The sequence below is a fragment of the Geotrypetes seraphini genome, chromosome 4 (genome assembly GCF_902459505.1).
Source record: "Geotrypetes seraphini chromosome 4, aGeoSer1.1, whole genome shotgun sequence".
NCBI classification, from domain to species: Eukaryota; Metazoa; Chordata; class Amphibia; order Gymnophiona; family Dermophiidae; genus Geotrypetes; species Geotrypetes seraphini.
The window spans coordinates 161,834,164-161,859,962 of NC_047087.1; the positions used below are offsets into that span (position 1 = coordinate 161,834,164).

General features: G+C 47.5%; 1 protein-coding gene across 8 annotated transcripts in view; it reads right to left on the bottom strand.

Annotated features, from left to right (window-relative positions):
* CENPT (centromere protein T) overlaps window positions 1–25,799 on the bottom strand; it is an 822,208-nt gene that overhangs the window by 477,036 nt on the left and 319,373 nt on the right. For all 8 annotated transcript variants that reach the window (XM_033941803.1, XM_033941802.1, XM_033941796.1 and 5 more), the window contains one exon: window positions 8,271–8,413. In XM_033941803.1, the coding sequence (XP_033797694.1) occupies window positions 8,271–8,413 (143 nt within the window). The remainder of the gene's footprint in view (window positions 1–8,270; window positions 8,414–25,799) is intronic.

Sequence of the window (25,799 nt, forward strand, 5' to 3'; positions counted from 1 at the left end):
AGTCCTTAGCACACCACTGTTGGAAAGCCTTCCAGCCTTGGCATAACAAACAATAATAGAGGGTTTCTTGGACTTCAAAAGCCTCAAGATGACCACATCTGAATAACCGCATCTCATCAAGGCTGAGCGCTTTGCTCCCCCTTTGCGATGGACAAGAATATTCCCCCGCTTTTCCTTCCAGAGTGAGCTCGAGAGCACGTAATGCCAGTGGAATTGCACAAAATTCCAAACTATTGATCGACCAACACCTCTGTCATGGAGTCCACTGCCCCTGAATAGAACGGTCCCCACAGTGAGTGCCCCAACCCAACAGGCTGGCATCTATCATAAGAGATTTGGCTTGCCCTAGTGGAGAACCTCTCCCTGAAGCCACCAATGCAGACTGCTGTGAGCTGATTCTGTCCAGTAAAATGGCATCTGAAAAGAATGATGCGTGAAGACCACCAAGAGATGTCCTGTAGAGGGTGCATGTGTGCTCTGGCCCAGGGGACAATCTCCAAGGAGGCTGCCATGGACCCCAGCACTTGCAGATAATGCCAGGCCATAGGAGCTGGAAGATCCAGGAGATTTCTGATCTGCTACTGAAGGTTCTATGAGTGGCTTGGGAACAAATACATGACTCTGCTGAGTGTCGAAGAGAAGGCCCTGTGATGGTGCCAACTGACTCTTCTTGAAGTTGACAATCCAACCCAAGCACTATAGCAGGGACACCATCGTCTCACTTCAAGATCGGCCTCTGGGTGAGACTTTTTTCCAAAACCATGACCCAGGCCAGCTCCCCAGCTCTGGAGGACCAGGAGGAGGCAAAGCCTGAAGCTCCTACCCCCTCCCCAGCGCACTGCAGCACACAGTACATGGTTGCTGATCCGGCGCAATCAATGTACACATTCAACAGATTAGGGGTGAGGAATGCATCCTAAACAATATTTAACAAAATTGAGGAGTTTTGAGGCAGAAATAAAACTTTGGAAAAAAGATCGATTAAAATCCAAGATGGCCACCACCAGCAAATTCGCGCCCAAAATGGCAAAAATAAAGAAAATCCAAAATTTTAAAATAGCGATTTGGGGTTTGGAGAGGTGGAAAACCTGAACACTACCCTTAGAAACTCTGAAAAATTAGTTTTTTACCACTTTCTACAGACCACCCCCCCCAAGCTCCCATAGGAAATAATAGAGGTGTACTTACAGTCTATGCAGTACCTGCCTGTCAACTCTGTTACACTGCAGCTGAATGGAGGAAAGGATTTTCTGCTTCAAACTGCTCCAAATTACCAAACTTGAAGATCTCAGACTGCCAGTTGGATGGACTCCGACTGTAACCTCCATTCCCACTAAACCACTCCACGCGACTGGGGATGGAAAACACAGCCTGTACCCTGAAACCCGGATGGACTTTTACTCAGGATGTATACAGCCTGTGCTTAAACCCTTGACAAGGTCAGAGGGCAAGCAAACTCCCAGGGGAATGGACCCTGAATTCAAGAAGGGTGGCACACAGCACGCTGGCTCTACAAGACCACTGAAGTTTCTCTGTGAAGCAGCAGTCTGGCTCTGTAAAACTGCACCCTTTGCTCTGACAGAGGACCACTGTAAAGGGATCTCACAGCACTCAAGCCACCAAAAAAGATGAACTTTAAGCAAAAAAAATAAGAAAAAGATGCAGAGCAGAAGACTTCTGCACAGATTGCTTGCAGAAATTGAAAATGTAGGGGGCTCTAACTCTCTCTCTAAGGTAGGAGGAGCATATGCTTAGAAAAGTGTTTGGATTTCTGCAACTCCCAGATTGGAGGAAGGGTTTTAACACCTAGCGTACTGAATCCGGAAAGCAATGTTACTTACCGTAACAGTTATTATCCAGGGACAGCAGGCAGCTATTCTCACTAGTGGGTGATGTCATCCGACAGAGCCCTGATATGGACATCTTGCAAGCATGGCTTGCTTGAAGAAACTCAGAAGTTTCAAGATGCCCGCACCGCGCATGCGCCAGTGCCTTCCCGCCCGAAGGTCCGGGCGTGTCTCCTCAGTTCAGGTAGCTAGCAGAGAAGCCAACCCAGGGGAGGTGGGTGGGACGTGAGAATAGCTGCCTGCTGTCCCTGGATAACAACTGTTACGGTAAGTAACATTGCTTTATCCCAGGACAAGCAGGCAGGTATTCTCACTAGTGGGTGACCTCCAAGCTAACCTCAATGGGATGGAGGGAGAGTTGGCAACTTAGGAGAACAAATTTTGTAACACAGTTTGGCCAAACTGCCCATCCCGTCTGGAGAAAGTATCCAGACAATAATGAGAGGTGAACCTATGAACCAAGGACCAAGTGGCAGCCCTACAAATCTCCTCAATCGGTGTCGATCTGAGGAAGGCTACAGAGGCTGCCATTGCTCTGACCCTATGTGCTGTGACCTTACAGGGAAGGGGTAATCCAGCCTGGGCATAGCAGAAAGAGATACAAGCCGCCATCCAGTTGGAGATGGTGCGCTTCGATACAGGTCGTCCCAACTTGTTTGGATCAAAGGAGACGAAAAGTTGAGGAGCAGTTCTGTGTGGTTTGGTGCGATCCAAGAAGAAAGCCAAAGCACGTTTACAGTCCAGAGTGTGAAGAGCTGATTCTCCAGGTTGAGATTGAGGCTTTGGAAAGAACACTGGAAACACAATGGATTGGTTGAGGTGAAATTCAGAGACCACTTTAGGTAGGAATTTCGGGTGAGTGCGGAGGACCACCTTGTCATGATGGAATATTGTGAAAGGTGGGTCCGCCACCAAGGCCTGAAGCTCACTGACCCTGCGAGCAGATGTGAGGGCCACCAGAAAAATCACTTTCCAAGTGAGAAACTAGTGGAGCCTTGCTCAGAGGCTCAAAAGGAGGTTTCATAAGCTGAGAAAGGACAACATTCAGATCCCAAACCACTGGAGGCGGTTTGAGAGGAGGATTGACATGAAAAAGTCCTTTCATAAATCTGGAAACCACAGGATGAGAAGAGAGAGGTTTCCCTTGTAGAGGCTGATGGAAAGCCGCAATAGCACTCAGGTGGACTCGTATAGATGTCGACTTGAGACCAGACTGAGACACATGTAAAAGATAGACCAAAACAGAGGATAGGGAGGCTCGCTGAGGCTCCCTAGAATTGGAAATACATCATGAAGAAAATCTAGCCCATTTTTGGGAGTAGCATTGACGAGTAGCAGGCTTCCTGGAAGCCTCCAAGACATCCCTCATCGCCTGGGAAAACTGGTGCGGAGTTACGTTGAGAGGAACCAAGCTGTCAGGTGGAGAGACTGCAGGTTGGGATGAAGCAGAGACCCCTGATGCTGAGTAAGCAGTGAAGGAAACACTGGAAGTAGGTACGGTTCCCTGCTGCTGAGTTGAAGTAGAAGGGAGAACCAAGGTTGCCTGTGCCACCGAGGAGCTATCAGAATCATGGTGGCATGTTCGGACTTCAGCTTGACCAGAGTCTTCTGAATGAGAGGGAATGGCGGAAACGCATATAGAAAGAGATTCCCCCAATCCAGCAGAAAAGCATCTGCCTCGAGGCGATGAGGAGCGTAGATCCTGGAGCAAAACTGAGGCAGCTTGAAATTGTGGGGAGCCGCAAAGAGGTCTATCTGAGGCGTTCCCCACTGAGCAAAGATCTGATGAAGGGGCTTGGAATGGAGTGTCCATTCGTGAGGCTGGAGAAGACGACTCAGTTTGTCCGCCAAGACATTGTCCCTCCCCTGAATGTAGACAGCTTTGAGGAAGGCGTTGTGGCGAACCGCCCAATCCCAGACTCTGAGAGCTTCCTGGCAGAGGGAGGCCGAGCCCGTGCCCCCCTGCTTGTTGACATAATACATGGCGACCTGATTGTCGGTGCGAATGAGGACCACCATGTCGTGAAGCAGATGTTGAAAAGCTTGAAGAGCATTGAAGATGGCTCTGAGCTCCAGAAGATTGATTTGATGGAGTCAGTCCGCACAGGTCCAGAATCCCTGAGTGCGAAGCCCATCCAGATGTGCTCCCCAGGCATAGGTCGAGGAATCGGTTGTGAGAACCTTCTGGTGGGGAGGAAAATGAAACAGCAAACCTCTGGATAGATTCGAAGAGGTCATCCACCAGAGTAGAGACTGCCGAAGAGCAGGAGTGACTGTGATGTGTCGAGTAAACGGATCCGACACCTGAGTCCACAGAGATGCCAGGGTCCACTGAGGAATTCTGAGGTGAAGTCTGGCAAACGGCGTCACATGAACTGTAGAGGCCATGTGGCCCAGGAGGACCATCATGTGTCTCGCTGAGATGGTCTGGCGAGAAGACACAGACTGGCAGAGATGAAGGAGAGCATCCATGCGCTGAGGAGGAAGGAATGCTCTGAGACGTACGGTATCCAGGACAGCCCCGATGAAGGGAAGAGACTGGGTCGGCTGTACATGAGACTTGGGAAAGTTGATCTCGAATCCCAAACTCTGCAGGAACAGAATCGTTGACAGGGTCGCTGAGGTGACCCCTGAGGCCGAGGGAGCCTTGATCAGCCAGTCGTCGAGGTAGGGGAATACCTGAAGACCTTGGTTCCGGAGGGCCGCGGCCACCACCACCAGACATCTGGTGAAGACTCTGGGGAACGAAGACAGGCCGAATGGAAGCACTCGATACTGCAGATGGAGATGTCCCACCCGAAATCTGAGGAACTTGCGAGAGGCCGGATGAATGGGAATATGAGTGTAGGCCTCCTTGAGATCCAGAGAGCATAACCAGTCGTTCTGCTCGAGGAGGGAGGTAGAGAGAAGCAAGTGTCAGCATGCGAAACCTCTCTTTGACTAGGAATTTGTTGAGGACCCTGAGGTCCAAAATGGGTCGCAGGTCGCCCGTCTTCTTCAGAACAAGGAAATATCGGGAGTAAAACCCCTGGTTCAGTTGGTCCGACGGGACCGGCTCTACGGCACGAAGCCGGAGCAAAGCCTGAGCTTCCTGAAGATATACTTGGAAGGATACTCTCTTGGAGGGTGGTCCGGAGGAACTCGATGGAAATGAAGAGAGTATCCTTCCCTGATGATAGTAAGGACCCAGAGGTCGGTTGTTATGGCCTCCCAGCGATGATAAAAATGATGGAGGTGCCCTCCGATGGGAAAAACAGGGGGAGGCAGAATGAGGTTGGTTATGCCCTCGATGAGACAGTCAAAAAGGCTGAGTGGTCTTAGGGACAGCAGGCGACTGAGACTTAGGATGACCCTTCTGGGGAGGCTGTCGCTTCGCCGGTTGCCTCGCAGGTGGGGTTTGCCTCGGCTGATAACGCCGCTGATAAATCAACGGCGGGCGAGAAGGTCGAGACTGCTGAGGCTTAGGCTTCGGCCGAAGGATAGATTGGAAGGACTTTTCGTGGTCAGACAACTTCTTCGTGACAGTCTCGATGGATTCGTCAAAAAGATCCGCCCCAGCACACGGGACGTTCGCCAGGCGGTCCTGAAGATTCGGGTCCATATCAAAGGTCCGCAATCAGGCCAACCGGCGCATCGCCACCGAGCAGGCCGCCGCTCGGGCTGAGAGCTCGAACGCATCATAGGCAGATTGCATTAACTGAAGCCGAAGTTGGGACAGCGAAGCAACCACTTCCTCAAACTCAAACCTAGCCTGGGACTCGATGTAGGGTGTGAACTTCCGAAGCACAGGTAGAAAAAATTCCAAGTAGGCTGCAAAGTGGAAATTGTAATTCAGGACTCGAGACGGCATCATCGAATTCTGATAGATGCGTCGACCAAACTTATCCATGGTTCTGCCCTCGCGGCCCGGAGGCACTGAAGCATAGACCTGGCCAGGATGAGACCGCTTGAGCGAGGATTCGATCAGGAGGGACTGGTGAGAAAGCTGAGGACCCTCGAAGCCTTTATGATGCACCGTGCGGTACCGCGCATCCAATTTGCCAGGGACCGCAGGGATAGAGTAAGGAGACTCGAAGCATCGCATGAAAGTCTGGTCGAGGAGCTTGTGCAGGGGAAGCCGCAAGGACTCTGCCGGAGGACGAGGCAAGTGCATGGTATCGAGATACTCCTTGGAATATCGAGACCCAGCATCGAGAGTAATGTCCATGTCATCTGCCATCTGCCTGAGGAACGATGAAAAGGACAGTTGGTCCGCCGTCGCTGGTCTGCGAGACGGACTAGAAGAAGAAGAGGCTTCAGGCTCCAGAGAGGCCTGCGAGCAACAGGACGAGTAGAAAACCTCGGGGTCCTCGAACTCCAGGCCCGGAGGAGGAGACCCAGTCGAAGCAGCATACCACAACCGAGGCAATTTCTTCTGAGGCGAGACGGTCGAGTGCCGAGAGGAATGCTTCGAAGAATGTCTGGATCGATGCCCCTCTCAATGCCTGGAAGGGGATCGAGCCCGTCTGTGAAAAACTGGGTCAGACGCCTCCAAGGAGCAGATCGGACTCGATGCCGTCGATCGCAGAAGCGGAAGAGTCGGCGCCTCCCCCAACGACGCCCAGATTTGATAGGGGGTTCGGAAGAACTCGTCCTGCTTCCTGCTATGCCCAGGACTGGGTGGCCCCGAAGGTGGACGCCACACTGAGTCATGGGGCGGAGTAATCGGTTCCAAGGGAGGCAGGTAACTAAACGAGGCTTTCCTCGAGGGGATGGGCTCCAAGGGAGGCATATCACTAAGGGAGGCCCTCCTCGAGGGAATCGGTTCCAGAGGAGGCACAGCACTAACGGAGGACCTCCTCGAGGACCCGGACACCGCTCGCCGCTCCTCCTCACCGAGCAACAAGGTCGTGCGGCGAGGAGGAGGAGGAGGGGGCAGTCCGCCCCTCGAAGCCGAAGCTGGGAGGTCACCCTGGATGGTGGCAATCAGCCGAGGCCCCATGATCTGCATGAGCTCCACGAACTGAGCCTCCAGAAGGGACCGCAACGAACCCGATATGGAGGGATCCGCACCAAAAGGGGGCCCTTCCGCACGGTCTCCGCGCTCCTTCGGTGCTGCGTGCTTCTGCTTGCCAGACTTCGGCACCTTGAGCACCACCAGTGGAACTGTCGGGGTCGATAGCTGCTCCGAGGAGACGGAGGAAGGCACCGGCGCTGATGCCGGTTTCAGGAGGCCCGAAGCAGCCGGGGAGGCAGAGGGCTTCGCGGAAGGAGTCGAAGCACCCGTCGATGTCGAAGCTGCAGGACCCGATGAAGCTTCCATCTTGAACATGGACTCCCACAGCAGACAGGGCGCTTAAACGCTCTCGCCGTCAGAGTGGAGCAAGGCCGGCACGATTTCGGGAAGTGATCCGGTCCCAGACACTGTAAGCAGCGTCGATGAGGGTCCGTGAGCGAAATCGCGCTGGCACTTGCTACACTTTTTAAAACCGGTAATCGGCCGGGACATAGGCCGGAAAAGCTCCGCCGCAAGGTTGAAGGCGCGGGGCCCCAGCCACGCGGCCGACCTGGTATCGGAAGGAAAAAAAAAATTTTATTTTTTTTTTTTTTTTTTTGAAAAAAGAAATCAAAGAAAGAAATAAATGCACAGGAGAGCCAAAAGAACTCAACCCGCGGCAAAATAGCAGGCAAAAAAGAGATTCAATGGGCGCAAATTGAAGATAGACTTCTCAGCTCCGCGGAAGAAAAAGAACTGAGGAGACACGCCCAGACCTTCGGGCGGGAAGGCACTGGCACATGCGCGGTGCGGGCATCTCAAAACTTCTGAGTTTCTTCAAGCAAGACATGCTTGCAAGATGTCCGTATCGGGGCTCTGTCGGATGACATCACCCACTAGTGAGAATACCTGCCTGCTTGTCCTGGGATAAGGGATGTTAACAGAAGCATTGTTAACCAGCAAGGACAAGCTGCAGCCAGGAGGTATGGCTTGCCATACTAGATAGAATTGGTTTGCTATGGGCTGAGTAACTTGGAGAACTGGCCAGAGTATTACTGGATAGGGGATTGCTAGAAGGTGATTGGTGAGGATCCACATTCAACTGATATTAAGGGCCTAATTTATTAAGTTTTTTCTCCATTGACCCAGGCCTAAAGCTTGTGCTATTTACCCCCTACCATTGACTTTTAACTTCTTGAGCTGATTCCTAGATCTAATGAAAGTGTGTGATACCCCAATTTATATAGTACTTTGGAGTCATGTAACAAAAACTATACTGATGCCATTACATTATCATTGATCCTCATCCATTTCTTTTTAAAGATTAAGCTGATCATTTTGGAATTGGAGCATATGAAGCTCAGGATTACACAGATGCTCCATGTTTGTTCAGATTATAGCTGTTTCCACAAGCTCTTCAAAATAAGTCACAAAGCCAAAATTCTTACCTCGTATTTGAGGAAATGTTTCTTTTACTTCTCTCTCAAACTGAGACACACTGATCCTCTTCTTTTTCTTCCGCGTTCTGCTAAGCCCAGATGCAGCAATGTGAACAGGAGACTCCAGAACATGCGTTTCCAGATTATGTATGCTGAAATGAAAGTAAAAATAACCAAACTTATTAAATCCACATATATAGGAACTAGTCTTTAAGCCCGTTACATAACAGGTGCTAGAATAGATGTGTCGGTCTTTCTTTCTTTCTCTCTGTCTCCTTGGCCGCTTTCTATCTGTCTTTCTTTACTTCTGTCTCTCTTCACTATATGTCTGTCTGTCTTTTTTTGCTGTTTGCTTGGCCGCTGTATGTCTGTTTGTCTTTCTTTATTTCAGTCTCTCTCCTTGGCCACTATCTGTCTGTCTTTTATTTGTCTCTTTCCTTGGCCGCTATCTGTCTATCTTTATTTCAGTCTCTCTTCTTGGCCACTATATGTCTGTCTGTCTTTTTTTGCTGTCTGTCTGCTTGGCCGCTGTATGTCTGTCTTTCTTTCTTTATTTCTGTCTCTCTCCTTGGCCACTATCTGTCTGTCTTTTTTTTGTCTCTTTCCTTGGCTATCTGTCTATCTTTATTTCAGTCTCTCTCCTTGGCCACTATATGTCTGTCTTTTTTTCTGTCTCTCACTCACTCCTTGTCTGCTGTCTGGTTTTTTATTCTTTCTATCTCTCTCCCTGGCCTTCTGTCCTCCTGTATGTGTTGTCTTTATTTATGTCTGTCAGTCTATCTCCCTGCCCCCTGTCTGTATGTTTCTCATGCCCCTTCTCGCACCTACCCGTCTTTCACTCCCATCTACCTGTCTTTTAGAGTGTGTGTCTATATTTCTGTCTGTCTGTCAATGTCCCTGCCCACTGCCTGTCTGTTTATCATGCCCCTTCTCCCACCTACCTTTTTCTTTTTTTTGAATCACGTTGTATTGTATACAGTGGAAAGGACAACAGTAACCACCGCAGGATACAGTAAACTGCCACGCGCCGCACACTTTAACATTTCTCTGCCACGGAGCTACGGATCACGAAGGCAGGGATCACAGAGGTAGGAGTGCGCATGCGCGCCTAGGATTTTATTATTATTGATTGTAATATGACCAGCTAACAAGTTTGCTTTGAAATGATATATCCTGGTATTTGTAGCATGCCATCAGGGGATTCAGTGAATCCCCAGCCTTTGATGCAGTTTGATTAGTTGAGCAAGCTGCCTTCTCAGCCAATCAAACTGCATCAAGATGGTCTAAAGTACTGTAAAGAAACAGTCATGTCCTTATGAAGGAGTGTTTGAGTGAATGGTTGATATGTAAATGTGAGGTATGGCTAGTAATAGAAATAATGCCCAGAATCCCTGTGTGCAAGTAAAACAGTGAATGGGGGATGGGCTAAGGCTGACTAACGTGAAAGAGGGAATAAGCCTTAAGTTAATTCAGTGACCTGACATTCCACATCACTGATAGATGGAACAATCGGAAGGAGGGATCTTAAACCATTAGATCAAAGGGTGGTTTGGTTCTTAGACCCACTGTCCACAGGGTAGGCTGGGTCAGTGGTGAATTTGTAATTCAGGGAGTCAGGAGGGAGAAGATTCCTGAACAAACACTTAAGACAAATACAGTAGTTGTGCCAAGCCTAGAAGGAGAGGGGCTAGAGCAAGGAGGCCACCAGAGCCAGCCCTGGGCTTTAGAGGCTCCTGGACATAGGTTCTTAGAACCAAAAAGCTGCAGAGACTGAGCAAAGAATGGCAGCTGAACTGTGGAAAAGAAACCTTATTTAAAGGGAAATATTTTAGGCTTTTATTTTTCCTTTTTGACTGATGAAAGAGGTTGCTATTAAAGTGAATTTATTTGTATTAAGTATATTTCCAAATCAGCATAAGTCTGTATAGCTGCACCCAGAACCAGTACAATTTGAACCGGATAATAAAGCCTGGAACTGTGAACTGTTGGTAACATAGTAGATGATGGCAGATAAAGACCTGAATGGTCTATCCAGTCTGCCCAACCAGATTCAATTTAAATTTTTTTAAATTTTTTCTTCTTAGCTATTTCTGGGCAAGAATCCAAAGCTCTACCCAGTACTGTGCTTGGGTACAAACTGCTAAAGTCTCCATCAAAGCTCACTCCAACCCATCTACACCCTCCCAGCATTGAAGCCCTCCCCATCCCATCCTCAACCAAAAGGCCACATACAGACACAGACCGTGCAAGTCTGCCCAGTAGTGGCCTTAGTTCAATATTTAATATTATTTTCTGATTCTAAATCTTCTGTGTTCATCCCATGCTTCTTTGAACTCAGTCACAGTTTTACTCTCCACCACCTCTCTCGGGAGCGCATTCCAGGCATCCACTACCCTCTCCGTAAAGTAAAATTTCCTAACATTGCCCCTGAATCTACCACCCCTCAACCTCAAATTATGTCCTCTGGTTTTACCATTTTCCTTTCTCTGGAAAAGATTTTGTTCTACATTAATACCCTTCAAGTATTTGAATGTCTGAATCATATCTCCCCTGTCTCTCCTTTCCTCTAGGGTATACATATTCAGGGCTTCCAGTCTCTCCTCATAAGTCTTCTGGCACAAGCCTCCTATCATTTTCGTCGCCCTCCTCTGGACCGCCTCAAGTCTTCTTACGTCTTTCGCCAGATACTATCTCCAAAACTGAACACGATACTCCAAGTGGGGCCTCACCAATGACCTGTACAGGGGCATCAACACCTTCTTCCTTCTACTGACTACGCCTCTCTTTATACAGCCCAGCATCCTTCTGGCAGCAGCCACTGCCTTGTCACACTGTTTTTTCGCCTTTAGATCTTCGGACACTATAACCCCAAGGTCCCTCTCCCCGTCCGTGCATATCGGCTTCTCTCCTCCCAGCATATACGGTTCCTTCCTATTATTAATCCCCAAATGCATTACTCTGCATTTCTTTGCAGATGGTTCCAAAGCAATCAAGCTCAACTGAAAAAGAAGAAAAAAAGAGAGGCACAGGGAACTTTCCTGGCTACAAACATATTATGTTCTGCTCTGAAACTTAGGAAATAGAACAATGATCAATAAACAATTAACAAGCAAACAGTGAACAATAAATCAGTATCATGAGTAACTATGAGCCAATCTGTTAAGCGCAACAAGCAGGGGCTAGGGGGACCCTCCCAAGGGGAAAGAGAAAAGGAAACCCCCTGTTCCTGTAATAACGATTCTGCTTAATCTTAGAAACAGAAGAAGAGGTCCCAAGATGGACACCAGCAATGCCCGAGGCAGAAATCATGCAAATCACAAGGAATCCACAGTCAGAGGGCAGTATGGACTCCTGTGTATCCTAACAAATCTGAGATTGTCGAGTTAAGACACTAATCTGTTGTTCTGTTGCAGATACACAGGAGTCCATACTTTAGCTGACGTATCAAAGTAATGCGAGACATCTCAGTAGGGATAGATGAGCCTGCCCACAAAACAGAGGATCCAAAAGTGGTATCCTCTCTAGCTGCCACATCCACTCTGTAGTACTTAGTAAAGTAGGCCAAATAGCTGCTCTACAGATTTCATCAAGCAAAACAGCCAGGGACTCCACCCAGGAGGTCAATATATCTCTTATGGAACGTGCTTCAAGAGAAATATGAGGCTGTTTCCCGCAGTAAACGTAGGAAGAAGAAATCACCATACAGATCCATCTGGCAATGGAAGCTTTGAAGGCAGGTCTGCCCCATTTTGAATGACTAATCAGCACAAAAAGATGATCAGAAAGTCTGGAGTCAATAGTCATCTCCAGGGAGATGAGAAGGGCCCTACACACATACAGCTTGCACAAAAGTCTGTCCTGTTTTGCAGATTCCATAGGCTAAAAGGTAGGCAAATGGAGTTCATGATTGATTTAGAAGGTGGAAACTACCTTCGGAAGAAAGGAAGAAGCTTTGCGCAGAAAAACACCTGACTCCGTGAAATAGCTCCCTGCAGGAGAGAGCCTGCAAATCTGAAATCTTTCTTGCAGAGACTAAGGTAACCAAAAAGTACAGTTACTTACCGTAACAGTTATCCAGGGACAGCAGGCAGCTATTCTCACATGTGGGTGATGTCATCCATGGAGCCCGGATGTGGACAGCCTCGCAAGCATACTTGCTTGTAGAAAACTTCAGAAGTTTTAAGTCAGCCACACCGCCCATGTGCAAGTGCCTTCATGCCCAACACAGGGTGAGTCTCCTCAGTTCAGATAGCTAGCAGACAAGCCAACCAGGGGAGGTGGGTGGGTTATGAGAATAGCTGCCCGCTGTCCCTGGATAACAACTGTTAGGGTAAGTAACTGTGCTTTATCCCAGGACAAGCAAGCAGCCTATTCTCACATATGGGTGACCTCCAAGCTAACCAGAATGGGATGGTGGGAGTGTTGGCAACTTAGGAGAATAAATTTTGCAATGCTCTCTGGCCAAAGTGGATATCCCGTCTGGAGAAAATATCCAGACAATAATGAGAGGTGAAAATATGAACCAAGGACCAGGTGGCAGCTTTACAAATTTCTTCAATAGGAGTAGGTCTGAGGAACGTTACAGAAGCCGCCATGGCTCTGAAATTATGGGCTGTGGCTCGACTCTGTAGATGCAGTCCAGCCTGGGCATAGCAGAGAGAGATACAAGCAGCCATCCGGTTGGAGATGGTACGCTTAGAGATTGGATATCCCAACTTGTTTGGATCAAAAGAGACAAAAAGTTGAGGAGCAGTTCTGTGTGGTTTGGTGCATTCCAAGTAGAAGGTCAAAGCATGTTTACAGTCCAGAGTATGAAGAGCTGATCCTCCAGGGTGAGAATGAGGCCTTGGGAAAAACACTGGAAGAACAATGGATTGGTTGAGATGAAATTCTGAAACCACTTTAGGTAGGAATTTAGGATGAGTTAGAAGGCCCACCTTGTCATGATGGAACACTTTGAAAGGTGGATCAGCAACTAAAGCATGTAGCGCACTGACTCTTCGAGCAGATGTGAGAACAATGAGAAACACCACTTTCCAAGTGAGATACTTCAGATGAGCCGTAGACATTGGTTCAAATGGAGGCTTCATCTATTGAGCAAGACCAACATTGAGATCCCAAACCACTGGAGGCGGATTGAGAGGAAATTTGACATTCAAAATTCCTTTCATGAATCTTGAAACCACCGGATGAGCAGAGAGGGGTTTCCCTTCAATAGGCTGATGGAAAGCAGCAATTGCACTAAGATGGACTCGAATCGATGTAGACTTGAGGCCAGAGATGGATAAGTGCAAAAGATAATACAGAACAAAAGATAAGGAGGAATCTTGAGGCTCCTTATCATGAGAAATGCACCACGTAGAAAATCTAGTCCATATTTGGTGGCAGGCTTTTTAGAAGCTTCTAAAATGTCTCTTATAGGTTGAGAAAACTGAAGAGGAGTTATGTTGAAAGATACCAAGCTGTCAGGTGCAGGGACTGCAGGTTGGGATGAAGTAGAGATCCTTCACTATGTGTAAGCAGAGACGGAAAAACTGGTAGAAGGTATGGCTCCCTGCTGCTGAGTTGAAGTTGAAGGGAGTACCAAGGTTGTCTCGGCCACCGAGGAGCTATCTGAATCATGGTGGCATGATCGGTCTTCAACTTGACAAGTCTTGCGAATGAGAGTGAATGCATAGAGGAAGAGATTCGTCCATTCCATTAGAAAAGCATCTCCCTCGAAGCAATGAGGAGAATATATCCTGGAGCAGAACAGAGGCAGTTTGTGGTTATTGGGAGATGCAAATAGATCTATCTGAGGAGATCCCCAGTGTGAAAAAATGTGATGAAGAGGCGAGGAATTGAGTGTCCATTCGTGAGGTTGCAGAAGACGACTCAATTTGTCCACCAAGCAATTTTCCGCCCCTTGGATAGCTTTAAGGAAGGTGGCGGATTGCCCAGTTCCGAACCTTCAGAAATTCTTGACAAAGGGAGAGAGATCCCGTCCCTCACTGTTTATTGACATAGTACATGGCAACTTGGTTGTCCGTCCGAATGAGGACTACCTGCTCGTGAAGAAGATGTTGAAAAGCTTTGAGACACTGAAGATTGCTCTGAGTTCCAACAGATTGATGTGACCCTGACGATTCGTGCTGGTGGAGGATATTCTGATGAGGGGGCGTTTGAAACAGCAAGCCTCTGGAGAGATTGGAAAAGAGCATCCACCAGCGGAGAGACTGTCTCAACGAAAGAGTGACTAATGTGTCGAAAGAGTGATTCGCAAGCCTGCGTACACTGAGATGCCAGGGTCCACTGAAGAATTCTGAGGTGAAGTCTGGCAAAAGGAGTCATGTAAACTGTGGAGGCCATGTGACCTTCATGTGTCTCGCTGAAATTGAAGAGCGGGAACACACTGCATGACAGAGTTGAAGAAGAGCCTCTAGACGTTGTTGCGGAAGGAATGCTCTTAGTTGGATAGTGTCCAGAACAGCTTCAATGAACTATAGATTCTGAGGGCTGAAGTTGGGGTTTTGGAAAGACCATGTAGCGACCATGTAGTCCGTTGGGTCGCTACAATAACCCCCTGAGCCAGTCATCTAGATATGGGAAGACCTGAAGACCATGGTTCCTTAGAGCAGCTGCTACCACCACCAGGCACTTGGTGAACACTCTGGGAAATGATGCCAGGCCATAGGGTAGCACTCTGTATTGGTAATGTAGATTCCCCACCCGAAATCTGAGATATTAACGGGAGGCCGGATGAATGGGGATGTGAGTATAAGCCTCCTTGAGATCCAGAGAACATAACCAATCATTCTGATCTAGAAGGGGGTAAAGGGACGTCATGCAAAATTTTTCTTTGACTAAAAATTAGTTGAGAGCCCTGAGATCCAGTATAGGTCGCAGATCGCCCGTCTTCTTCTGAACAAGGAAGAAACGGGAGTAAAACCCCCTGCTATGCTGATCCAGAGGAACCTCCTCGATGGCAAGGAGATGAAGCAGAGCTTGAGCTTCCTGAAGAAAAAGGGTGGTTGGGATGGATTGGAAGGATACTCTCTTAAAGGAGACTCTGGTGGAATCTGAGTGAAGAGAAGAGAGTATCCTTCCCTGATTGACAGTACCCAGAAGTCGGATGTAATGGTCTCCCATCAATGATAAAAAAAAATGGAGACGACCGCCTATGGGGGGAAAGGAGGACAGAGGCAGAACAATGGAGGTTATGCTCCGTTTTAAACAGTCAAAAAGGCTGCACAGCCTTAGGCGCAGCAGAAGGCTGAGGTTTCTGTTGCTTCTGCTGCTGCTGTGGTTTCTTGGGAGGTGTTCGAGTGTAAGGAGCCGCCCTTGAAGTATAACGCCTCTGAAAAACTAGAGTAGGGCATGAAGATTTTGCAGGAGCTGGCTTTGGCTTTGGTCTGACAATAGAGGCAAAGGATTTTTCATGTTCAGACAATTTCTTTGTGGCAGCCTCTATGGACTCATCAAAAAGGTCATTGCCTGTACAAGGAATGTTGGCCAAACGATCCTGAAGATTAGGGTCCATATTGATGGTGCGAAGCCAGGCCTAGAAAACAGTTCAAAGGCATCATAAAATGACTGAAGAAGATGCAATCTGAGTTGTGATAAAGCAGGAGTGACTTCCTGGAACTCAAAATGTCTTTGTTGCTCCAGGTTCTTCAGAAAACCTGGAAGAATATCAATACGGAGCTTAGGATAAGTAATGAAGACAAAATTGTAATTGAGGACTCTGAAGGACATCATAGAATTCTGATAAAGCCAACGTCCAAACTTGTCCATGGTCTTACCTTCTCTTCCTGGAGGAACGGTGGCATAGACCCTGGAAGGAGGGATTGATTAGATAACTGTGAATTTTCAAACCCTTTGCAATGGAGAGTTCTTTACCTCGAGTCCAGCTTGCCTGGAATAGCAGGAATAGCATAAGGAGTCTCCAGACAGCATGTGAAAGTTTGAAACAAAAGCCGGTTAAGAGGGAGTTTAAGTGACTCTGCAGGAGGTTGAGGAAGATGCATTTCCTCGAGATACTCCTTAGAGTATTTAGAACCAGCATCTAATTTAATGTCCAAGTCATCAGCCATCTGACGAAGGGAGGAGAAAGACAGCTGATCTCCCAAGGCCCTGCCTTGAGAAGGGCTCGAGCGGAGAATGAAGGCGAAGCTTCTCTGGAGAAGTGGCAATCCAAAGAATATGAAGTCTTGGAGGAGGCAATGGAAGCAGCTGAGTCCTTGGGGTCTGGAAGCGGTGACTTCGATCAAGGAGTTGGAGGCCTCGAAGAACAGGAAGGTCTAGAATAAGGCCTGGATGAGGAAGGCTGCTCTTTGGAAGAAGACCTGCGCCTTGATGGATGCCTCGATGAGGACCCCGATCGACGACGAGAGTGGTGCCTGGAAGCAGGTCTCGAGGAGGATCGAAGAGACGTTGCCCATGTATGGAAACAGGCAATACTGCTGGTGAATGAATAGGGCTGGAAGCTGTGCATCAAAACTCAGTAGTTTGGAATGAGGAATCTCAAAGCACTCCCAAAGACTCTGCTCCTTGTATGGAGTGTGAGAATTCCTGTTGAGACACTCACAAAGAATCTACTCCTTGCCTAGTGTGTGGAGATTCCCTTTGAGACACTCACAAAATCTCTGCTCCTTGCATAGAGTGTGTAGATGCCAGACCAGACACTCGCAAAGACTCTGCTCCTTGCATAGAGTGTGCAACTTCAGCTCGAGGCACAGGCAGGGACTCGACCTCGCAGGAGACTGCTGATTGCCCAGGCTGGATTATAGGAGGCAGTGTCGAGGCAGAACCATACTTGTTCAGTAATTGAACAAATTGCTGCTCCAACATGGTCTGGAGAGAAGCCTGAAATTGTGCATCCGAGTCTGAAACTGGACCACTTGCTGAGGCTAAAGGCTCCAAGGTGGCAATGGAGATGTGCTTCGACTTGGAGGTCATGGAGAGCTTGAGGACCACCGCCGGAATCTGACCTGAGGAGAGCTCAGGTGTACTCGAGGTCAAAGACGCTCCAAAAGAGGAAGGTTTGATGAGACTCGAGGTCGGAGTGGAAGTAGGAGGACCCTCAGTGGACGGTGGGACCGAGCAGCACTCAAGGTCGAGGGTGTGACTGAAGAGTCCATCCTAAAGAGTTTCTCCACCAAAATCCGACCACGTTTAAGGGCTCGAGGTTGAAGAGTAGCTCAGCGCTCACACGACTTCGTATAATGGTCAAGCCCGAGGTACTTGAGGCACCAGCAATGTGGGTCCATGAGAGAAATCGCACGCTGGCACTGGCTACATTCTTGAAGCCTGTTGTTGGCCGGGACATAGGAGGGAAAATAGCCGCTGCAAAGTCGTAGCCCGCAGGCTGCGGCTGAGCGGTCTGTCCCGCCAGTCAGACAAAGAAAAAAATTAAGTTTCTTTTTATTTAAAACAGAAAATAAAGAAAGTAACACAGCGATTCGTGATTAAAAGGAACACAAACCGCAATGAGAGAAGGCACGAAGTGAACTAAGTTCAGCGCAGAGCGTCAAAGACAGACTTCTTGGCTCCGTGGAAAACTGAGGAGACTCGCCTTGTGCTGGGCGGTAAGGCACTCGCGAATGTGCGGTGCGGCTGACTCGAAACTTCTGACGTTTTCTACAAGCAAGTATGCTTGCGAGACTGTCTGCATCCGGGCTCCATGGATGACATCACCCATATATGAGAATAGGCTGCTTGCTTGTCCTGGGACAAACACTGTTTTGAACATAAGGTCCAGCTGGGAAGCCTCCAAAAGAGGCTCATATGGAGCATGGGCCAAGCCCTTTCAAGACTACAGTGGGGTCTTGAACAACAAGGGTTTCAGTCTGAGATCCCCTTCAAAAACCAAGTGACATCTGGATGAGAAGCCAGAGACCAGAGGCCACTTTGAGCCTGAAAAAATGAGATACCAGCTATCTGCACTTTGAGAGATGAAACCACAAGGCCATTTTTAAGACCAGCTTGTAGGAAAGCAAGGATCCCCAGAATGGGAGCCCTCTCTGGCTCTACCTGCTCCTTGGCGTATCATAATTGGAAGGTCTTCCATGTCTTAGCATAGGCCAGAACACTTGCAGGTTTCTTAGCCCTAAGGAGAGTTGTAACCACAACCTCCAAAAAGCCCTTTTTGAATCAAGGCCATGCACTCAAGAACCATGCCTTAAGACCAACGTATTCCGGATTCTCCATCGGAATCGGGTCTTGACTGAGAATCCCCAGATAACAGGCAATTTCAGAGACCTGCCTCTCGGCAGACGCATTTGATCCATGTACCAGAGCCAATCTGGGGCCACCAGGATCACTAGACCCTGAAGGGTCGATATCCTGCGGATGATCCAAACCACAATGGCCCATGGCAGAAATACATAAAGGAGCTGCTCTGTGGTCCACCCTGCACTTCTGTACTCGGCTCTTCGACTGTAGAATCAGACTACCTTCACATTCTTGGCTCTGGCCATGAGATCCATGTCCAGTCTGCCCCAAGTCTGAACTATGAGGGAAAATACTCTCTGGGACAGTAACCACTCTCTGGGAGCCAAAGTCTGTTTGCTGAGAAAGTCAGCTTTGACACTCTCTACTCCTGCCACATGGGCAGCTGAGAGGGCCTGAAAATGAAATTCCGCCCACTGGAATAAAATCCATGCCTCCAAACAAAGGGGAGCACTTCTGGTGCCTCCCTATCTATTCATGTAAATCATTACAGTGGCATTATCTGAAAACACCCCGACAGCTTTACTTGTCAGGAAAGACTGCAACTGCAGCAAGGCCAACCAAATAGCTCTCAGTCCCAGACAATGTATGGCTACTTGCATTCTGATGGGGACCTCCTGCCCTGGAGAGGGTGGCCGCAGCAGAGGGCTCCCAGCCACTGAAGCTGGCACTGGTCATGAGGGTCAGCTATAAGTCAATTTTGAGAGGCATGCCTCTCAAGAAGTTCTTCTCTTAGAGCCACCAATGCAGGCTGCGCTTCAAGTTTCATAAAATGCAGGCTGCGTTTCAAGTTTAATAAAAATTTGTATACCGCTTATCAGTCTTCTAAGCAGTTTGTACATAATAAAATAGGGTAACATACAGGACCTACTGGAACGATAGGATTAAGGTAAAGAATTACATTATAAAATAGGAAAGAGAGCCATTATAGGGGAAATACAAAAGGAAAGGAGATCCCATCCACCTTCATCCAGGGGAGCTGCGTTTGCAAGGAGTGACATTGCGGAGATCATTTAAACAGAAGGGAGTACTAGAGAGGGCACATATGAGCCCTCATCCAGGGCACCCCCTCCCCCCTCATAGTCTCTTTTGGCCCCTTTTACTGCCTTATGGCACCTGCGATGATGTTGTTTGTGCCTATTCCAGTTTTCATCCGATTTTGACCTTTTCCATTCCTTAAACAAAGTTTTCTTGTTTCTGATCGCTTCCTTCACCTCCACAGTGAGCCACGCCGGTTCTTTGTTCTTTTTCCTCGTGGATCCTTTGTTGATATGCGGTATATATAGATTTTGCACCTCAGTGACTGTGTCCTTAAAAAGGGACCAAGCTTACTCTAGTGACAACTTTCAGCAGAAACTTCAGATGTGTTCGAAGAACCACTTTGTCATGGTTGAATACTGTGAAAGGTGGATCCGCCACTAATGCTTGAAGTTCACTAACTCTCCTTGCAGAAGTTAGTGAGATGAGAAAAACAATCTTCCAGGTAAGGTACTTGAGATGAACCATAGCCATTGGTTCAAATGGAGGCTTCTTTAACTTGCCAATGACTACATTAAGATCTCATACCACTGGAGGAGGCTTGAGAGGTGGTTTCTTGTTGAAAAGGCCCTTCATGAATTTGGAAACCAGAGGATGAGCAGTTAGGGGTTTACCCTCAACTAGTTGATGGAAAGCTGTAATAGCGCTGAGATGGACTCTAAAAAGATGTAGACTCGAGTCCCAAGTCAGACAAATGAAGAAGATAATCTAACACCAGTGCAACTGAGATGGATGTTGGATCATAGTGATGAAGAAGACACTAGGAAGAAAAACGAGTCCACTTTTGCTGGTAACATTGTTGAGTGGCTGGTTTCCTGGAAGCATCTATAATACAAATAACAGGCTGAGAAAGATGGAGCCCAACTACATTCAGCCCGAGAGATACCAAGATGTCAGATGTAAGGACTGAAGGTTGGGATGTAGAAGTGAGCCTTGATTCTGTGTAAGAAGAGATGGAAATATCGGTAGAGGTATGGGTTCCCTGTCACTGAGTTGAACCCGAACAAAGAACCAAAGTTGCCTGGGCCACCGAGGAGGTATAAGAATCATGGTGGCTGATTCTTGTCTGACTTTGAAAAGAGTCTTCAAAATGAGTGGGCGGAAATGTGTAAAGAAACTTGCGCGCCCAATCCAGCAGAAATGCATCCGTCTCTAGTCAGTGAGGTGAGTAGTCTGGAACAGAACTGGGGCAACTTGTTGTTCTGGGGAGATGCAAGCAAATCCACTTGAGGAGGGCCCCAATGAGCAAACTTGGAGAGATGCAGAGTTTAGCATCCATTCGTGAAGTTGAATTCTGTTGAGCTTGTCTGCCAGCAATGCAGACTGCTCTTAGGTAGATGTTTTGAGCTATTGCCCAAAGCCAAATCTTTTGAGCCTCCTGACAGAGGAGGAGAGACCCCGTTCCTCCTTCCTTGCTTATGTAGTACATCGCTATCTGATTGTCCTTGCAAAGCAAGAGGACTTGATGGTGTAGGAGATGCTGGAAAGCTTGGAGAACACAACAGATTGCCCTGAGCTCCAGAAGATTGATGTGGAATTTCTGCTTCCTGGTGGACCTTGAGTCTGAAGACCATCCAGATGTGTCCCGCAGGCATAAGTTGACGCGTCTGTTGTCAATGCTTTTTGATGAGGAGGAATATGAAAGAGTAGACCCCTGGAAAGATTGGAGGAAATCATCCACCACTGAAGCGACCATCGAAGAGACGAGGTTACAGAAATGTGCTGCGAGAGACAATCGGTTGCTTGAGACCACTGTGAGGCAATAGCACATTGAGGTGTCCTAAGATGGAGCTTCGCCAGAGGAGTCACATGAGTGTAGAGGCCATATGGCCCAAAAGAACCATCATTTGTCTGGCCAAAATGGACCATAGTTGGACTTGATGACAGAGCTGAAGCAAAACGTCCTGACAATCTTATAGAAGCCTGCATTAGAGTAGTGTCAGGAAGAGCTCCAATGAACTGAAGTCTTTGAGACAGATGAAGTTGCGACTTGGGGAAGTTGATCTCGAATCCCAAATTTTGAAGAAACGAGATGGTATGATTTGTCACTAGTGTAACATCCTGAGATGAATGATTTTTGATCAGCCAGTCATCCAGATAAGGAAAGGCTTGAAGACCCTAAGATCTCAAGGCCACTGCCACCACAATCAGGCACTTTGTGAAGACTCTGGGAGAAGATGCCAAGCCGTAGGGTAGGACCCAGTACTGATAGTGGCAGTGAGCCACTTGAAATCTGAGATATTTTCTGGAAACCCAGTGAATTGGGATATGAGTGAAGGCTTCCTTGAGATCCAGTGAGCATAGCCAAGAGGGGATATAGAGTGGCTAGAGATAACATACAAAACTTTTCTTTGACTGGAGTGCTCTGAGGTCTAAAATCAGTCGAAGACCTCCTGTCTTCTTTGGCACCAGAAAGTAACGGGAGTAAAACCCATGGTTGTGTTGATCTACAGAAACTACCTCGATGGCGTTAAGAAGTCAGGATTCTTGGGGTTGGAAGCCGACTCTCTTGGAGATGATCCGGAGGAACGGTGAGAAAGTGAAGAGAGTAACCCTCTCGAATGATTTGTAGAACCCAGAGATCAGAGGTGATGATCTCCCAACAATAGAAATAAATCTGAGGGAGAGGCTGAAGTAGTGGGATTGATACTATGCTCTCGAGCAGCAGAGCAAAAAGTTGATTTTGCAGGAGCAGCAGGCTGGGCCTTGGTAGGATACTGCTGCTTTGGTTTCTTCTGCTGAGGTCTCACCGGTGCAGAGGTTTAGCAGAGAAGAGCCTCTGGTAAGAGGAAGAAGCAGGTTGGAAAGATCTCGATGACGAGGGTTTTGACTTAGGTTTAACTAAGGTGTCCCACTGAGTCTCATGAGCCGTGAGCTTTTGGGTTGCAGTATCTGTAGAGTCCCCAAAAAGCTCCTCACCCATGCAAGGGACATTGGCCAGTCTGTCCTTAGAGACTCTAAGCCAGGCCAGCCTCCTCATGGCAACAGACATAGAAGAGGCTCTAGATGTGAGTTTGAAGATGTCATAAGCCAAGCGAACAAGTTACTTCATCAATTGAACAGTGCTCACTAGGTGTTGAAAACTCTTCAATTTTCAAGAAAGAATATATTTTTGGTATGCAGGAAATTGTTTAACAAGTTGTTTCAGATAACAGGAGAAATAGAATTTGTAGTTGACAGCTCTATTAGCCAACATGGAATTTTGGAATAGCCGTCAACCACATCTGTCCATTGTACAACCCTCTCTACCAGGAAGAACTGATGCATACACCTTGGATGAAGTAGATTTCTTCACAGTAGATTCTACCACTAGAGACTGATGAGTGAGTTGAGGCTTATTAAATCCAGGTAAAGATATTATTTTATATAGAGAATTCAACTTTTTAGGAGCCACCGGAACCGAAAGAGGGGACTCCCAGTTCTTGTAGAGTCTCTCTCAAAATGCCATGCAATGGAAGTTTGAGCATCTCTCTAGGAGACTGATAGTAATCCAATGTCTCTAGAAATTCTTAACTGTATTTGGAGTCAGCTGTCACTGAGAGGTCCTTTCCCAATTGTCTAATAAATCGAGTAAAGGAAAACTTTTCAGTGGGAGAAGAAGCTCTAACTGGAGAATGCCTCGGAGACTTTGATGCTGGGGAATCATCAGCATCGTTAGTGGAAGGTGGTGGTTCAGGATTAGCATCATCCTGTAGATCAGTACTGCAGAAGAGAGGGAGACTTGTGCTTCGATTCATGTCAGTCCGGTGTTGGGGTCTCTGAATGCTTGCGTTTGTGGGAGACTTTTCCGGGCTTCATCGAGCTCCTGTCAAAGTGTCTGGAAGATGATGAGTGACGATGAGCAGATGGAGATCGTTGCTTGAAGGAACAATGGGTGGTCTGACTGGAGAGGTGTTGAGGGTCCTTGGGACAGCATCGACAGTACCAGATGTCCTGGCAATGTTAGACTCAGACTGGGCAGATACTGGAGAGGAGAGCGTTGGGAGAAGTAATTGAAAATGGTCCTCAAGCTCCTCACGAAGCAAAGCATCAAGTTTCTGCATCAAAATGAGCACTAGCCTGTGGCTTTGATGCCTGTACCACTGATGCTACGACACTTTCCGAAGAGGATGACTCAGATGACGAAGCACCCCTCGATACTGGAAGCAGTCGCTACAGGGATTTACACTTGGTCGGCATGAATTACCTTCGAGACCTGTGACCCTGACTGAGAAGACAGTGGCTTCTTAGCCGGCTTAACCAATGGAGAAATGAGCGACACCGGACTCGATGGTGGTGCCTCTGGAAGTGTCATCGTCTTTGACACCGGGGACTTCGATGTAGACGGTGTCATCAGTATATCCCCATCATGCTGACACCGAAGAGTTTTTCTTGTTGAAGAATAGGATTTTTAATGGTACCCTTTTGAAGAGTGGAGCAACGCGTACACGACTGGACACGGTGTTCTGGACCCTAACACTGGAGGCACCAACTATGAGGGTCCATCAAGGAAATAGTGTACGAACACTGACCACACTTTTTAAATCTCATCAGCAAGCGGGACATCGACAGGAACACTGCCTCGCTCAAATTGAAATCAATGGCTGAGACATGACTAAAGGCCCTGCCAGGACAAAGACCTACAGACGGTAAAAAAAGAAAAAAGTGAACTTTCGTTCGGTTTTTTTTTTTGGGGGGGGGGGGTTTAAGAAAGGAAAAGAATTAAATAGAAAAAGGACGCAAAAGCAGGAAGGCAAGCAACAAAAATGATTCAATGTTCCGCAGAGAAACGGAACTGAGGAGCCACGTGCCTACGTCGGGCCGGAAGGCACTCACGGTGCAGGCTATCGCAAACTTTCTGAAATCTTAAAGTGGCAATGCACTTTTAAAGTGTCCGTACCGGGACTCCATGGATGACATCACCCACATGTCCTGGGTGATTCAAAGAACATTGGAAGATACAATGACAGTAAATGAAAAATCCTTATTATTGAAAGTCAAAGAAATGTGTGAGCATTGGAACCCTTTGCATCTTTCTTGGTGGGGGAGAGTCCAAACCATCAAAATGATGATTTTGCCTATAGTTTGCTACCAAATGAGTATGTTGCCAGTTTATTTCCAAGGGTCCTTTTATTCAAAATTGAATGGGATCCTTACAAAATTTATTTGGCTGGGTAAAACTGCTAGAATTGCTTTAGTATCTGCAAAAATCACAATCTGCGGGTGGGGTAAATTTTCCAAATTTTTATAGGTATCATCAAGCCTTCATATTGCGTCAGGGTATGTATCGGATTCTTCCTGAACTCATAGAGAATCTACCGGACTGGCTGATATTAGAGAGTGACCTCATGTCCCCATTACATCTAATACAACCACACTTTCGACCTGGTTTTCAGCACAGTATACCTAATCATGAAAACCAATGGAATCTATGAAGAGAAGTCCTCGTGTTATTACAGACACAGGGTTCCAAAGACAAGACCGGATAGCCCACAACCAGCACTTCAACAACGCTTCTTCTATGAAAATTATCAAGAGGAGGAAAAAGCCTCAGATCCCCCCCTCCACCAAACTTATGAACTCAAGTTATAAACAGGTGGAGATTTACCGGGGTAAAGTGAAATCACTGGCGTAAAAAACCTCGTTGGTAATTTTTCAATTAAGACAAAAGCCTTGTGCAATGCAAGTGGACTAGAATCTTCTTTGAATTGGAACCACTGTGTCTGGAAATAACTTAAAGAGCGAAATCCCACTGGAAAGACAGAGACACACACCGCACATCGACGATGGCCAGCGTTTCGCTAATCATAAGCTGCCTCAGGATGTAGAGCGGCGGTCAATCCTACAAAGCAAAAAAATATATATATCAGATACTTAATGTCTGTAGGACAGCTGCTCAATCCCCTCTTCTCACAGTGCACAAACCGCTCAGACATACTCTCATAACGACTCCATGGTAAGACATGGCGGCTCCCCGAACACAGAGAGTGAAAAATGCCCCGCCTTTTAAATCTCTAAGTTGCAGTCACGTGAACCTTTTAGTTATAGTCACATGACATTAACAGCAATTCATCGGACGCCCCAGTTACCGGAATAGTTCTGGTTTAAATCATAGTACATGATGTCATTCATTTTTAATGTTCAACCCTTTAGGTTTCTCAGATTCCACCCTTTGTAAGAGCATACGCTGACGGTTACAATGACTTGTGGGAATATAGTCTACTACACAACACCGCAGATCTTCAAACTTATGATTAAACTCTTGACAATGAGCAACAATCGGAGCCTGCAACTTCCCAGTGTGGAGACAGC